The sequence below is a fragment of the Eumetopias jubatus genome, unplaced genomic scaffold, assembly GCF_037043125.1.
Source record: "Eumetopias jubatus isolate StellerSeaLion01/CBP00866 unplaced genomic scaffold, mEumJub1_p1.0 scaffold_1, whole genome shotgun sequence".
Taxonomy (NCBI): domain Eukaryota; kingdom Metazoa; phylum Chordata; class Mammalia; order Carnivora; family Otariidae; genus Eumetopias; species Eumetopias jubatus.
This window is the reverse complement of record NW_028274807.1, coordinates 218,394,709-218,407,250: the sequence shown is the minus strand read 5'-3', so window position 1 is coordinate 218,407,250 and position 12,542 is coordinate 218,394,709. Positions and strand designations below refer to the sequence as shown.

Sequence of the window (12,542 nt, the reverse complement as noted above, 5' to 3'; positions counted from 1 at the left end):
CGCCCCGCCCGGGCCAGAGGACCCCGCCCCGCCCCGCCCGCGGCCCGCCCCCGGCCCGGCTCCCCAGTTCCCCGCCCCCGGCCCCACCCCGCGCTGGGACGTCATAAAAAAGACCCCAAAAGCTCAGCGGCCGGTGCCGGGACCACGCAGCCCAGCCCTGCCCGCCTCCCCGCGCACAGGCATCCGGGGTACTCGTCCGAGCGGGGGGCGGTGGCTGCGGCCTCCCGGGGGTCGGAAGCGCCAAGGCGCCTGCGCGCTCGGCCCCCCCCTTCCCGGCGGTCGCGCCTGCGCGCTCGGCGGGGCGGGGGCGGGGACTCTATTTCCCGGCGTGCCCCGCGGGCGGGCGCGCAGGCTCAGTCCGGGCCCCGCCGCGGCGCGCAGGCGCGGTCGGGGACCGGAGGCGGTGCGCAGGCGCAGCGTGGGGCGGGGCGCGCGGGCGAGGCCGAGGCGAGCGCCGGGCGGGCGGCGGCGCCAGAGCGAGTGGAGCGTTCAGGGCTCCCGAGTGGCGGCGGCGGCGGCGGCGGCGTTGGCGGCGGCGGCGGCGGCGGCGGCGGCGGCGTAGAGGAGGAAGGCGGCGGCGGCGGCCCCGGCCCCGGCGCCCCCCCGGCCGGCGCGCGGCCCGGCCCGTCCCGCGCCTCTGCGGCGGCCCCGCGGCCCAGCGCGTCCCCGACCCCGGGCCCCGCCGCCGCCGCCGCCATGGCCCGGCCGCTGGTGCCCAGCTCGCAGAAGGCGCTGCTGCTCGAGCTCAAGGGGCTGCAGGAGGAGCCGGTGGAGGGCTTCCGGGTGACCCTGGTGGACGAGGGTGACCTGTACAACTGGGAGGTGGCCATCTTCGGGCCCCCCAACACCTACTACGAGGGCGGCTACTTCAAGGTGAGCCGGCGGCTCGCGGTCCCGGTTCCCGTCAGGCCCCTCTCCTCTCGGTGGCCCCCCTCTGTCCGTCCGGCCCCTGTGAAGCAGCTGCAGGCCCCCGCTTTCCCAGCCAGCCCCCGAGACCCCCAGAGAGGAGCCCCGGGGGCGCTGCCTGTCGGTTTGGGCGTGGGGCTCTTGCTTGCCTCGGCCCGACCCAGGCCCTCCGCTGCCTTCCCCGCCCCCTGCCCGGAGGAGACAAAGAGCTTCCCCAGACCCAGCAAGCCCTATTGTTGGGGAGCACGGGGTTGGGGGAGAGAGGGAGGGAGGCCAGCCTGGGGGGGGGGGGGGCTGCCCCGCCGCTTGCTGGGGCTCCAACAAAGGCCCGGATGGGGCCCTGCCAGCTGGGGCTGCTTGGACAGCGGCCACCCTTCTCGACAGCAGCGGGCCAGGCCCTCTTGGCTGCATCCGAGCTTTATGTAACCTGTTCTCGCGGGAAGGTTGAGGCTTGTCACCACCGCCATCCACTTTGTCTGGAGAGCCACACCGCAGAGAGCGACTGCCGGGCCCTGGGCCCCTCTCTCACCCCAGCTGGCCTTTCCCCGGTTCCACCGCCAAGCAGATGGCCTCTTGGAGCTCGATCTCACCCTCTGGGTCGTTTTTTCTGTCCTCTGGTAGTGTCGTCCAGAGCAGTTCTCTTTTGTTGCTGGGAGCAGGGAGGGGGTGCTGTCCCTGGGACTGGCTGTTTCCGACGAGTGTGACAAGGGACTTGAGCCAGGACCCAGGCAGCTTTCTTGGCCTCACCGTCAGAGCCCAGACGTGGCCTTGGAAGGACTCTTCTCAGATTGCAGGGCTTCGCTCTTTGAGCCACAGGCACAGGGCCCAGGTCTCCCTGCATGAGAGGTGGGGAATGAGCCGTCAGCCTAGGAACACCCCCCCCCACCCCACCCCACCCCACCCCTGCCTGCCTGCCAAGAGGCTGCACAGCCCTGCCAGGTTCTGCCTGGCTGAGGCCTGGGTGGGGAGCAGGAACCACAGCTAGACCAGGCTGTGGGGGAGGGGCCGGCGATGCTCCCAGGACAGATGTCTGTGTTTGCACTTTGGCTAATGTTTCAGTTGAGCCTGCTCAGTGGCCGTGAGGGAGCAGCCTGGTCAGCTGGGGGTGATTCCTGAGTTGAGGTTCCCTTGGTGCTGCGGTGGGATCGGGATGAGTGTGGGCAGCCCTGGGCTGGCTTCCACATCAGGAACACGGCCTCTGACACGCAGGGAATGGATTTGGGGTTGATCGCCTAACGGTTTAACTAGGGCCCTCTCCCGGCCTCTTTTGTCTGCTTCGGGCTGTAAGGAGAAGGGCTCCGCTCACAGCCAGGATGATGGAGTCCCACCCTGAGACCAGGCAGGCCAGGACTCTTAAGTGAGCTCACAGGTCTGGAAGGAAAGGATGTGGGTTTCTGACTTTTGCCCACTAATGGTTGCAGGGATTGTGGGTAGATCCTCCAGGCTGGCATCGGGGGGATCATCCCATGTTTCTAGAGAAGGAACTGCCAGATTCCAAACACATCTGCCACAGGTCCTGTCCTCCACGAAGCCAGCGTGGCCCTAGGGTGGCCACCCACTGAGGTCCTCCTGTCTAGGTGGGACTGGGCGGGGAGAGGAAGTGTGGAAATGCACACTGGGAAGCCCCTGAGGGCCATCATCACTTCCCAACGAGTTCCCACAGCGTCTTCCTTGCCAGCTTGGCCGTCTAAGCCATAGTGAGCTTTCAGGCAATGCAGTGTACAGAAGGGGGTGCCAGAGAGGAGCAGTTGAGGAGCCTCCTCCCAGCTTACCCGCTGTGTGTCCTTGGGCAAGGTACTTTTCTTCTCTGAGCCTCGGTTGGCTCAGCGGTGAAGTCCTGTCCAGGGATGCTTGAAACAGTATGCGGTGGGACTTGGTGGGTGTTGGGTGCCGGGGAGGGCTCAGCAGGCTGCACCTGTTCTCAGGGCCATCACTTAGAAATCTGTAGGGCAGGTTCCGAGTTCTAGGTTTGCTCTGCAGTCACCAGCAAGTTACTTACCTTCTGGGCCTCAGCATGGTCACCCCAGAACAGAGGGACTTCCCCTAAATGCCCTGAACGCCCCCTGCCCAGGAGGGTCACTTTCCAAAGATGGGCCTAGGGGAGTTGCAGCACAGGTGCCCAGCTCTGGCTCCCCGCACACAGGCTAGCCCCCGAGAGCCTGGAGTGCCGCCAGGCGTCCCGATGTCTGGGACTGGGGCTTAAACAAGCAAATGAAGCTTCTTTACCTGCTGAGGCCTGAGCAGCTCTGTCACCTGGGCAGGTGGCCCTCCGCATCTGTCCCATGACCTTCCTGTCTGCCTTCCTGGCCCCCCGTAATGGACACTTGTGGGCAGAGAGCCTGTCCATCCAGCACTGACTCATCTCCTCCCACAGGGCCCGGCCCACGGAGGTGGCGGGAGTGATTGCTGAGTGAACACACGTCTATTTTAATCTTCCCCGCAACCTGGAAACTGAGGCTGGGGAGTCCACCACCGACCGTGCTGGGGGTGCACAGTGTCCAGGGCCCTGCCAGCCCGGAGCTATGTGCTGGCCTGAACCCGCCATGCTCCCTGGGGCCCGGCTCCTGGTCCCTCCCACAGGTCTGCGCTGAGACTGGCCTTAGAGCTGCTCCTCAGCAGCAGGGTAGGGGCCCAGATCAGCTCAGATGACCCCAAATAGTCCTAGGAGGCCTTTGAGGGGCATGTGTGACAGGCATGTGTCCAGGCGGCCCTCTTGTGGTGGGCGTGTCTGTCCTGATTGACATCCTTGTTTGAGTGTTCATGGGCACAGTCCCCAAGCACTGGCTGAGCCCTCCTGCCCTCTGCCCCTCCCCAGGCACGCCTCAAGTTCCCCATCGACTATCCGTACTCCCCACCGGCCTTCCGATTCCTGACCAAGATGTGGCACCCCAACATCTATGAGGTGAGTCCACCAGGCATGCCCCTCCCAGCCTCTCCGTATTGGGGCCGGGGAGTGGGGGGAGACACTGCGCTGCCTGATGAGAGTGGGGAGTGGTGTGAGCACTGATCCCTCTTTCCTGTCCCCACACAGACGGGGGACGTTTGCATTTCCATCCTCCACCCCCCAGTCGATGACCCCCAGAGCGGGGAGCTGCCCTCAGAGCGGTGGAACCCCACCCAGAACGTCAGGTGAGACTAGACCGGGCCCTGTCTGAGGGGCTGCTCGGTAGATGGACCCTGTCCCGCAGCAGCATTCCTGACTTTGCTCCTGTGGGGCTTCCTGAGGCCTGGCCAGGCCTGGAGACACAGCTGTGGGAGGGCACCTGTCTTGCTCTCAGGGACGCGATTCCCTGCAGTGCTGTGAGATCCCTGCAAGCTGGCCTCCCGCAGGGTGCCGGGGGCCCCAAGACCCTCTCCTCTCGTCTCCTGATACCCCGTGCCCCACCATCGGGAACAGCCACTGCGAGTCTCGAGTCCATATTTCCTCTCCCACAGTCCCTCTGCCTGTCCCTGGGGTCTCTCCTCCTGCCTCAGTCCCCTCCCAGAGCGCAGTCGCCTCCGTCTCGGGACTGAGCCGTTCGCCCTGAGTGGGCCGGCCTCCCTGCCTGCACATCTTTAGTCCAGCCCAAGCCGTAAAAGCTGGTGGCACGGAGGGACCCACTTGCCTACAGGATGTCTTGGGGACAAGGACATGGGGAGCGAAGGTGGTCCTGGCTTCAGCTGCCCACACATGTCTTGTCCCTGGGCCTGGGCCAGCGGGCGGGGTGGAGGGGGATGGGCTGGGAGTCGGCCCCTGCTATCCTAGGGGCCTGAGACAAAAACCAGCAGCACCAAATGTCGCCTGCAGGGTTGGGGGCCATGGGGGCCCCTGGGCGGGTGCTGGCCTCTGGGTATCTCCACGAATGCTGTGGCACTAGGCCCAGCTTCTTGGGGGGTGGTGTGGCCAGAGAGCACCCTGCACCTGCTGACTCCACGCTCCCCCAGGACCATCCTGCTGAGTGTCATCTCGCTCCTCAACGAACCTAACACCTTCTCCCCGGCCAACGTGGACGCCTCTGTGATGTACAGGAAGTGGAAAGAGAGCAAAGGCAAGGACCGGGAGTACACGGACATCATCAGGTGAGGCCCTCGCGCCTGGGCTTTACTCACGGGCAGCGGTCCCGGGAGGGAGACCCGGTCACTGGGGGGTGGCCAGTGCACTGGGTGCCCCCACCCCGCTTTTTGTAAGAAAAGAGGTGTTATTTCTCTCTGTCACGCCGTGAGGTGCCCCAGTCCTGCAGGCACGTGGTCTGTGTGTCTACCACGTGTGTGTAGCTTACTGCATCTGAACCGTGCGAAATGGCGGTGTCTGTGCTTTCCAAGTACGCGTGGTCAGGCCTAATGGCGTGCGCCTTCTCCAGCCCCCGAGCGTCCACCACCAAGCTTGAACAAGGTCTTACCGCGGTGCCTTCGCTGCGTGACTGAAACACAGTGACGCTCGGCGATACTTGGGGTCTTACCCCCTGCTGGGCAGCCTGGCCCCCTGCTCACCCCATGATGAGTATCCAGCAGGTGGGCGGTGTTCCATAACAGGTCCTTCCCGGACTGGCTCCTGCCCTCAACTTTGTTTCATGCTTTCTCTTCTGGGGGCAATTTGTTTTTCACGTATCACACTGTATCTTTTCCACATCATGATCTGCTGTGAACATCATTTACATTTATAATTTTGAAACTTAGAATCATTTTCTAAAGACAGAAAATGATCACAATACTGGTGTGTTTAGAAAATCACTTTTTTTCTAAAAAATAGATTTTTTTCTTGGTTTTACAAGCAGTGTGTCGTGTAGGGATTGGCCAGAACTACCCATCCAGCTCTCGTTTTGGTCGTTTCCAGTGCTCCCTGCTTAGGAATAAGTGGGTGACCATCCCTGGAAAGAAATCCTCTTACAGAATGAATGCTGCGCGGTGCAGGTGCCGGACCAGGGTGGAAACGTGCTTTAAGGCCCAGGGTAGACAAGCTGTCCGCTCAGGCCCCAGAGCCACTTGACCTGCTTTTCTCTCCCTTGTTCTGTTGCATTGTGTGAGCTGCTCTGTGTCCATTGTCCATTGTTACTTTGTAACGTGGTTTACAGATTTGTTCATGACCAACTTAACCCTTCATTAGGTTTTTTCCAAAAACTCTCTGTTGTTTACCTTTTACCTAGAAGGATGCGTAAGGTCTGCATGTAGCTGCAGTACAACCCCGCCGTTAGAGGTCTAAGTACCCCAGAGAAGTGGGGACAGTGACCACACCAGCATCCACACGAACGTTCAGAACGTTGGCTTCAGTTTGCCAGAAACTGGCAACAACCCTGGTGTACGTCCGCACAGCATCGAAGGGCACGTCTGTGGCTGTCAGGGCGGCAGGACTTAAGAGGCACAGCAGAACCTCCGGGGTGAGGGGGTGGTATCACGGGACATATGTGGCTCAGAAGTCACCGCTGTGCACTTTAATCTGGCATAGTTCACGCAGATAAAGCTACAGAAGCTCACGTTGGGTGAGGAGGTGATGTGTTCGTGACAGAGAAATGAATGTTCAAGGAGAAACGAAAAGGAAGCTTTGTGATCTTCCTAGGTCACCTGACAGTTACTGTTTTTGTGTGGCCTTGCAGATACCCGCACAAACCACCGCTCCTGAGACTTCCCCGCAGCCTGGCCTTCTGTGGCGGCTGCTCTGCCTGACCTTGGAGGCCCATCCGCGCTGGCGGGCCACAGACTCTCTCTCTCTCCCCCCCCCCCCACTCGTCAGTGCTCCTGTCATCCGTGGCCCCCCGGTTCCCTGTACTCCAGGTGCACCTGGATGGATGCAGGGTGTCGTCAGCGTGCACACCTCCCCCCCCCCCCCCACCCGTCTGCTCTGTAGTAACCCTTTCTGCTGATTTTAGCTCTCTCTTCTCAGGGTGAAACCACGTCCACTTTCTTCTATGGGTCTGGCCCATTTTTGCTGGTTCTGTAGTGATTTATGTGAGCATAATCTGAACAATTTCTGCAGTATTGCTTGTGTGACCCGAGTGCATCTTACCCCCCCAACACCACGCACACAGCCCCAAGGTGACCCCTGTGCCTGCAGAGCGGCCCCTTTCCACATGTCCTTGTCCCCTGTTGTCCCAGGAAGTAAGTTTGTCCCCTGAGGCTGGGTGGTCACGGCTTTTGGTTTGTGCAGATGAGGAGCAGCAGAGCTGGCTGTTGCCGCAGGGAATGCGTGTCCCCAGAGTTGCGCAGTGAGCCTCAGGTGCTGCCCTGAGGGACCCTCCCGGTGGGGCTCAGCACCTGGGGAGGGCCCTGCCCACACGGCCTGCTCCGCGCCCCAGTTCTTTTCCCAGCCACCTCCCACGTGGCACCAGAATTAAAACCAGACTGTTTTTATCCTTTAAGACACTCCCTATGGGGCCGCTCACATGCGCCCACGTGAGGGAGGCTGTGATGCGTGCTTCTGCCCACCCCACACCCTCCCCGCCAAGCCGTGTTCCCCACACGCTCTGCTGGTGGGTGCCTTTAGGGGACGCGTTGTCTGTGGTCCTGCAGAGTGTCCGTTCCGGCTGTGCCTTGTGCTGGGACGTCGGGCTCTAGGTGGGAGCACCCCCACCTCGGGAGTCGTGCTGTGCTCAGTATGAGTCTCCAGAGAGCCATGCGCTGTGCTGGGTGTGAGCCCTTGGCGTCCGCAGCCCCATTTTCCTCTTAGTGTGGGCCGTGCTTGTCCGCGCCCGTCCCCCCGTGTGTGGTGGGCGCCGCGCTGGCCCAGGCACCGAACACAAGAGCGGGGAGTTCCGGCCGGAGTCGTAGCCCTGCCGCCCCTGCTGCCGAATCTCTGCTGTCTCAGGCAGGGCTGTGCGTGGCCGAACACCTCACAGAACCGCTCGTCTCTGGTCCTCGGGGTCCCCCGTGCCGTGGGCCCTGCTCTGCCCGGCCCTTGCCTGGGGCACCTGAGCTGCTCTGGGCTGGCTCCTGGTGTGGGACCGCGGCGGCGACAGAGCCGTAACCCGCAGGCCCTCTCTCCCCCAGGAAGCAGGTCCTGGGAACCAAGGTGGACGCGGAGCGGGACGGCGTGAAGGTGCCCACCACGCTGGCCGAGTACTGTGTGAAGACCAAGGCCCCGGCGCCTGACGAGGGCTCGGACCTCTTCTACGACGACTACTACGAGGACGGCGAGCCCGAGGCCGAGGCCGACAGCTGCTTCGGGGACGAGGACGACGACTCTGGCACCGAGGAGTCCTGACACCGCGACCCCGAGAATAAACTTACAGATCTTACCTCAGCAGGCCCGGACTGTGTGGCGCCGAGACTGCCTCGCGGGAGGGGTGCTGCCTGGCCCCTCGGGTGGTCTCCTCGGGGGTCGCCCTCCTCCCCCGCGTGTGTCCTGGGTCCTCTGCTTCCGAGGGGAGGGCCGCCCGCCCTGTCCTCCCTCCCTGGGCGGCAGGGGCCTGAGGGACCCGGACCCCCCGCTCGTCCGCGGCTCCTGCTGGCTGGAGCCAGAGACTCGGGCTCCCCGCTCGTGTGTGGACGGATTCACTTGTGGTCACCTCTTCTCTCTGCTTTGGTTTGTTTGGAATCTAAATAAAACGACTTTATGAGAAGCTAGAGAACCAAGCTCTTCTTGGCCTCCCCAAAGGACTGCAGAGAACGGTTTGTCACCGGGCCCCTGGATGCCCACAGTGCCCACGTGCCTGTGACCCTTCCTGCCAGGCGCAGGGGCTGGGGTGCCTGCAAGCGCCCCAGGAGATGCAGGGATCTGGGGTCTGGGCAGAAGGGTGCCATTGTGTTAACAGACGCCCTGGCCACCTGGGGCCAGACACCTGTTAGCTGGCCCGTGCCCACCCCACAGGGCCTCGGGGTGGTAAGTCTTCTCCATGCTGACCGTTGGGCCCCTGGTGGCCCCTCTGCAGCCACGGGACCCCCAAGGGGTCCTACCTACGTCATGCTGCTGTCACCTAAGCCTTGTGGCTTCATTTTCCTGTAACTGACAAGTCCAGAGTGGCCCAAATTCAGGATCAGATGGTGTCGTCGGGACGAGGTCCCCCATGGGTCGGACGGGTACATGCCCAGCCTGACCAGGCACCACAGCTGGGCCTGGCTGACCCCATGCAGGAGGGGGATGGGCAGAAGGGGCCAGGCCATCCAGGGTGAACCTGGTCAGACCCTCATGGAGGCCTGCACACAGGGCCTCTCCCGTGCCCCCCCCCCAGTGTGCCCTCAGCCCCGTGAACACAGCTGTCTGTGAGCCTCCATGGTCTGGTGGCTTCCTAACACGGAAGGTTTCACACACTCATTTTAGTTCCTGGCTTTTCTTCAACCCAGAGGGCTGGAAGTGCCGGACCGGCGAGGGGCCCCTCTGGACGGGACTCGCAGCTGGTGTTCTCAGCTGACGTGAGTAGTCTGGGCTGTGACAGCCACACCTGTTCCCCTCCCCCCGCTCCTAGTTTGGGCCTCGGGGCACCGGGGTTTCCAGATCGTGAGTGGGGGCTGGGGCTGGATTTTCCGTGAACCCACTGTGTGGCTGGCACCCTGCACAGGGGACGCTGGTGCCGGTCAGGAAGGGGATGGGCACAGTGGGGTGGCTTGTCCCTGCTCCGCCCCGTCTGGGTGGCCCAGAGGTGTCCAGCGTCCTCCCCTGGGCTCCGCGGACCTGGCGCCCATGGGTGCCCCCCCTCCCCCCACTGCTTGGGCTTCCTCACGGCATGGTGGCTCGGACTCCAGGCTGAGGGGCCACAAGCAGGGCCATTTCCACCCACGCGGACGTCACACCACCATTTCTGCACAAGATCGGACACAGGTGTGCATGAGCCCAGCCAGACCCGAGAGGAGGGGACCCGGACCCCACCTCTTGATGGGAGTCGTGTTCCCCCTCGGACCATCCCCACACAGCTGCCTCACACCCCAGATCTGACTGTGGTATCTGAGGCCTCAGTTCAAATCCTGTAACCTGTCCGTGGACAAGCGGCATCAACGACCCTCAGCATTGGAAGCTGCAAGAGAAAGGCAATTAGGGTTGCCCAGTCACATACAAAGTTCAGATAAATCGTTCTTACTGTATATATATGATACCGTATACATATGTATCCTGTGCAATATTTGGGGCATACTTTTCTTACCAAGACAGTGTTTGTCGTTGATCTGAAATTCCAAGTGCTCTCTGTCTAGGTGCCCGGTGAGGGCCTACGTGCTGGGGTGGTTACAGCTAAACTAGATAGGACACGTGAATACTCTTTAAACACTAATTTCTCCTGAACTCATCCCTCGCCTGACACACCCTCCTGGGTGAAGATAGGACTCCCTTGCCAGACGCCACCAAACGAGGAAATGGGTGGTAATGTGTTTCCAGAGTCCCCGCACCTGGGTGAGTTCATCGGTCTGTGTGATCATTTGGTTTTAGCCACCTCTCCTTTATAATGACCCCTTCAGTGGCAAAGGGCAAAATTGACTCAAGCCAACTGGAATTTCACTGCTTCTATGAGTGAAAGGCCATGGTTTCAGGCATAGCTGGATCCAGGCACGTGTTCTGTCCAGGCTCTGTCTCCCCAGGCCTGTGGTCAGCAGAGTAACAGCTCCAAAGACGTCCGTGCCCTACTCCGGGAATCTGTCTCTGAGAATTAGAAAAGGCAAGGAAGGGGTTCTGCCCTGGAGTCTCTGGAGGAGCCAACCCTGCCCACGGCAGGACTCTGGCCGCTTGAGGCCCGTTTCCTCCCTCTGGTCCCCAGCACTGTGGAAGGATGAGCTTGTGTGGTCTCGGGCGCTGAATGTGTGCTAAATTGCTAATCCGGGACAGCTGCACAGCTCAGCTTTCTCTGAGTGACCCTCCTCCTCAGGGGGCTCCTCTCCCCTTGGGACCAGCCAGGCGGACACCCTAATCACTCCACGTCCAGCAGAGTAAGAGCTGCTTTGGAAAGTTCATGGAAGAGGTCAGACGCCCTGAGCACCATGGTGACCCCACTTCCCCTCTGCCGGCCCTGGGGGCCTGTGCACAGGTGAGAGCCAGAGCGCGATGGCAACTGTCCCGCCCATCAACCCGAACCTCCCAGGAAGTGGGGTGGTCATGTCAGGGGTCCGGGGCCTCTCGCCGCTGCGGTAGGAAGGTCCCGGCAGGGCGTGGGGCACCCAGCCCTAACCTGGCTCTCCCCAGGAGGCGACAGAGCTTTGAGATTCACATCACTGGGTCATAAGCATGCCCCCCGCTCCTTGCCCTCACGTGGTCTGCACCTGTGTGGGGGTGGGGGTGCGGGCCTTGTACACTCACCGTGGGTGCTGACGGCTGCCTGGGCAGCCGTGAGGGACCCCACCCTGCTCTGCCCCCTCTGTCACCCCAAGGGGGTGGGTAGGTCCTTAGAGATGTAGGCCGGTCGTGGGGCCGTGGGAGGCCGTGGGGCAGGGCTACTGACTACGACAAAGTGCCTTTCCACTGGTCGGAGCTGGGTCTCTCGTGACACCTGGCCATGGGGCTAGAGCTGGCCCGCGAGGGTGGCACGGTCATCACCAGCAGGAACCTGGCCCTTGATGCCCTGGTGGAGCCACCACATAAACCCATCCTGGAGCTGGCTGGCCATGAAGGCCCCAGATGAAGCTGGTGAGGTGACCGAAGGGGATCTTCCAGGCACAGCTTGCTTCAGGTGCTCACGTGGGGCCCTCAGGAGCCTGCCTGCCTCTCAGCTCTGCTGTTTTGCCCCTTAGCCACATGATCAGGAAGACTTTCCCACATGGCGGAAGGACGGGCACCCTGGGCCCCGTGGAAAGAGCTTCTCTACATTTACAAGGATCAGTGCTGATGGGCCCAGCCTCTGAACCAGTCACTGGATTGCAGGGGCTGCAGCCAGGGGCTTGGCATTTTTGGACACACGTTCTGGAGTCTGGGGCAGCGGTGGGAACAGAGGAGGACTGGCCAGAGAGGAGCCAGTGGAGGGGCCATGGCCCACACCCTGACCCCGCTGCCCACACAACATAGCCGCTGAGGCTGGTGCAGGGGCTCCCACGCTTGGAGACCCCAGCCTTACCTCCTGCATCAGGGCAGTTGCCTAGCATCCCACACGTAAGCTGGCCCCTAGTCTAGAGAACCACCTCCAGATGCTCAAGGTGCTGGGGGCAGCCGGGAGGAGTAATAGCTTGCACCCCAGGCCCCCATCCTCCACTGCTCCCTTCCCTGCACCCCTCCACTGACCTACCCCTTCCTGTCGCCTGCAGCAGGAACCCCAGCTCCTGGCCTGTCTCCGGTGGCAGCACCAACATGGTGCAGCACGACGGGCTGGGGGCTGACCCACTGGCCAGGGCACTTCAGGAGCTGGACCTGCAGATGCTGGACATACAGACCTGCAACAAGGCTCACTTCTGGCCCGGCAGCATCACTCCCTGCAAGGTGCAGGAGCACCAGTGGGGAGGGCTGGGGCAGCCTGGCCTGGCAGCAGGACATCAGCCCATGGTGGGGGCCACCAGACAAGCCCCCTATTTTCCTTTCTCTGGGTGGTCCTGGAGGTGGACACTGGCATTAGCCCATTTCTCAGATGCAGAAACTGAGGCACAGAGAGGTTAAGTAAGCTGCCCAGAGTCACAGAGGTCATGGTGAAGCTGGGGTTTGAACTCTAGTGCCAGTGATCAGGGCACGGATGCAGCATGTGCAAAGGCCCCGGAACAGGAAGGAGCAGCAAAGCGTGTCAGAAGGACATGAAGGAAGGATGTAGGGAGTCACGGGACAG

At 62.3% G+C, this 12,542-nt stretch overlaps 1 protein-coding gene across 1 annotated transcript; it reads left to right on the top strand.

Moving 5' to 3' along the window:
- Nucleotides 1-645: 645 nt before the first annotated feature.
- On the top strand, nt 646-8,447 carry CDC34 (cell division cycle 34, ubiquitin conjugating enzyme). Its single transcript, XM_028126321.2, has 5 exons — nt 646-873; nt 3,722-3,808; nt 3,938-4,035; nt 4,831-4,965; nt 7,867-8,447. Exons 1-5 carry the CDS (start codon nt 697-699, stop codon nt 8,078-8,080), a joined length of 711 nt encoding a protein of 236 aa, XP_027982122.1. The 5' UTR covers nt 646-696; the 3' UTR covers nt 8,081-8,447.
- Nucleotides 8,448-12,542: the final 4,095 nt, after the last annotated feature.

Bases quoted from the DNA above. Each gene is read 5' to 3' on its own strand.
- CDC34 (XM_028126321.2), top strand. From the start codon at position 697: ATGGCCCGGCCGCTGGTGCCCAGCTCGCAGAAGGCGCTGCTGCTCGAG. The intron at 3,809-3,937 runs GTGAGTCCACCA...GTCCCCACACAG, and splicing joins GGCACCCCAACATCTATGAG to ACGGGGGACGTTTGCATTTC. The intron at 4,036-4,830 runs GTGAGACTAGAC...ACGCTCCCCCAG, and splicing joins AACCCCACCCAGAACGTCAG to GACCATCCTGCTGAGTGTCA.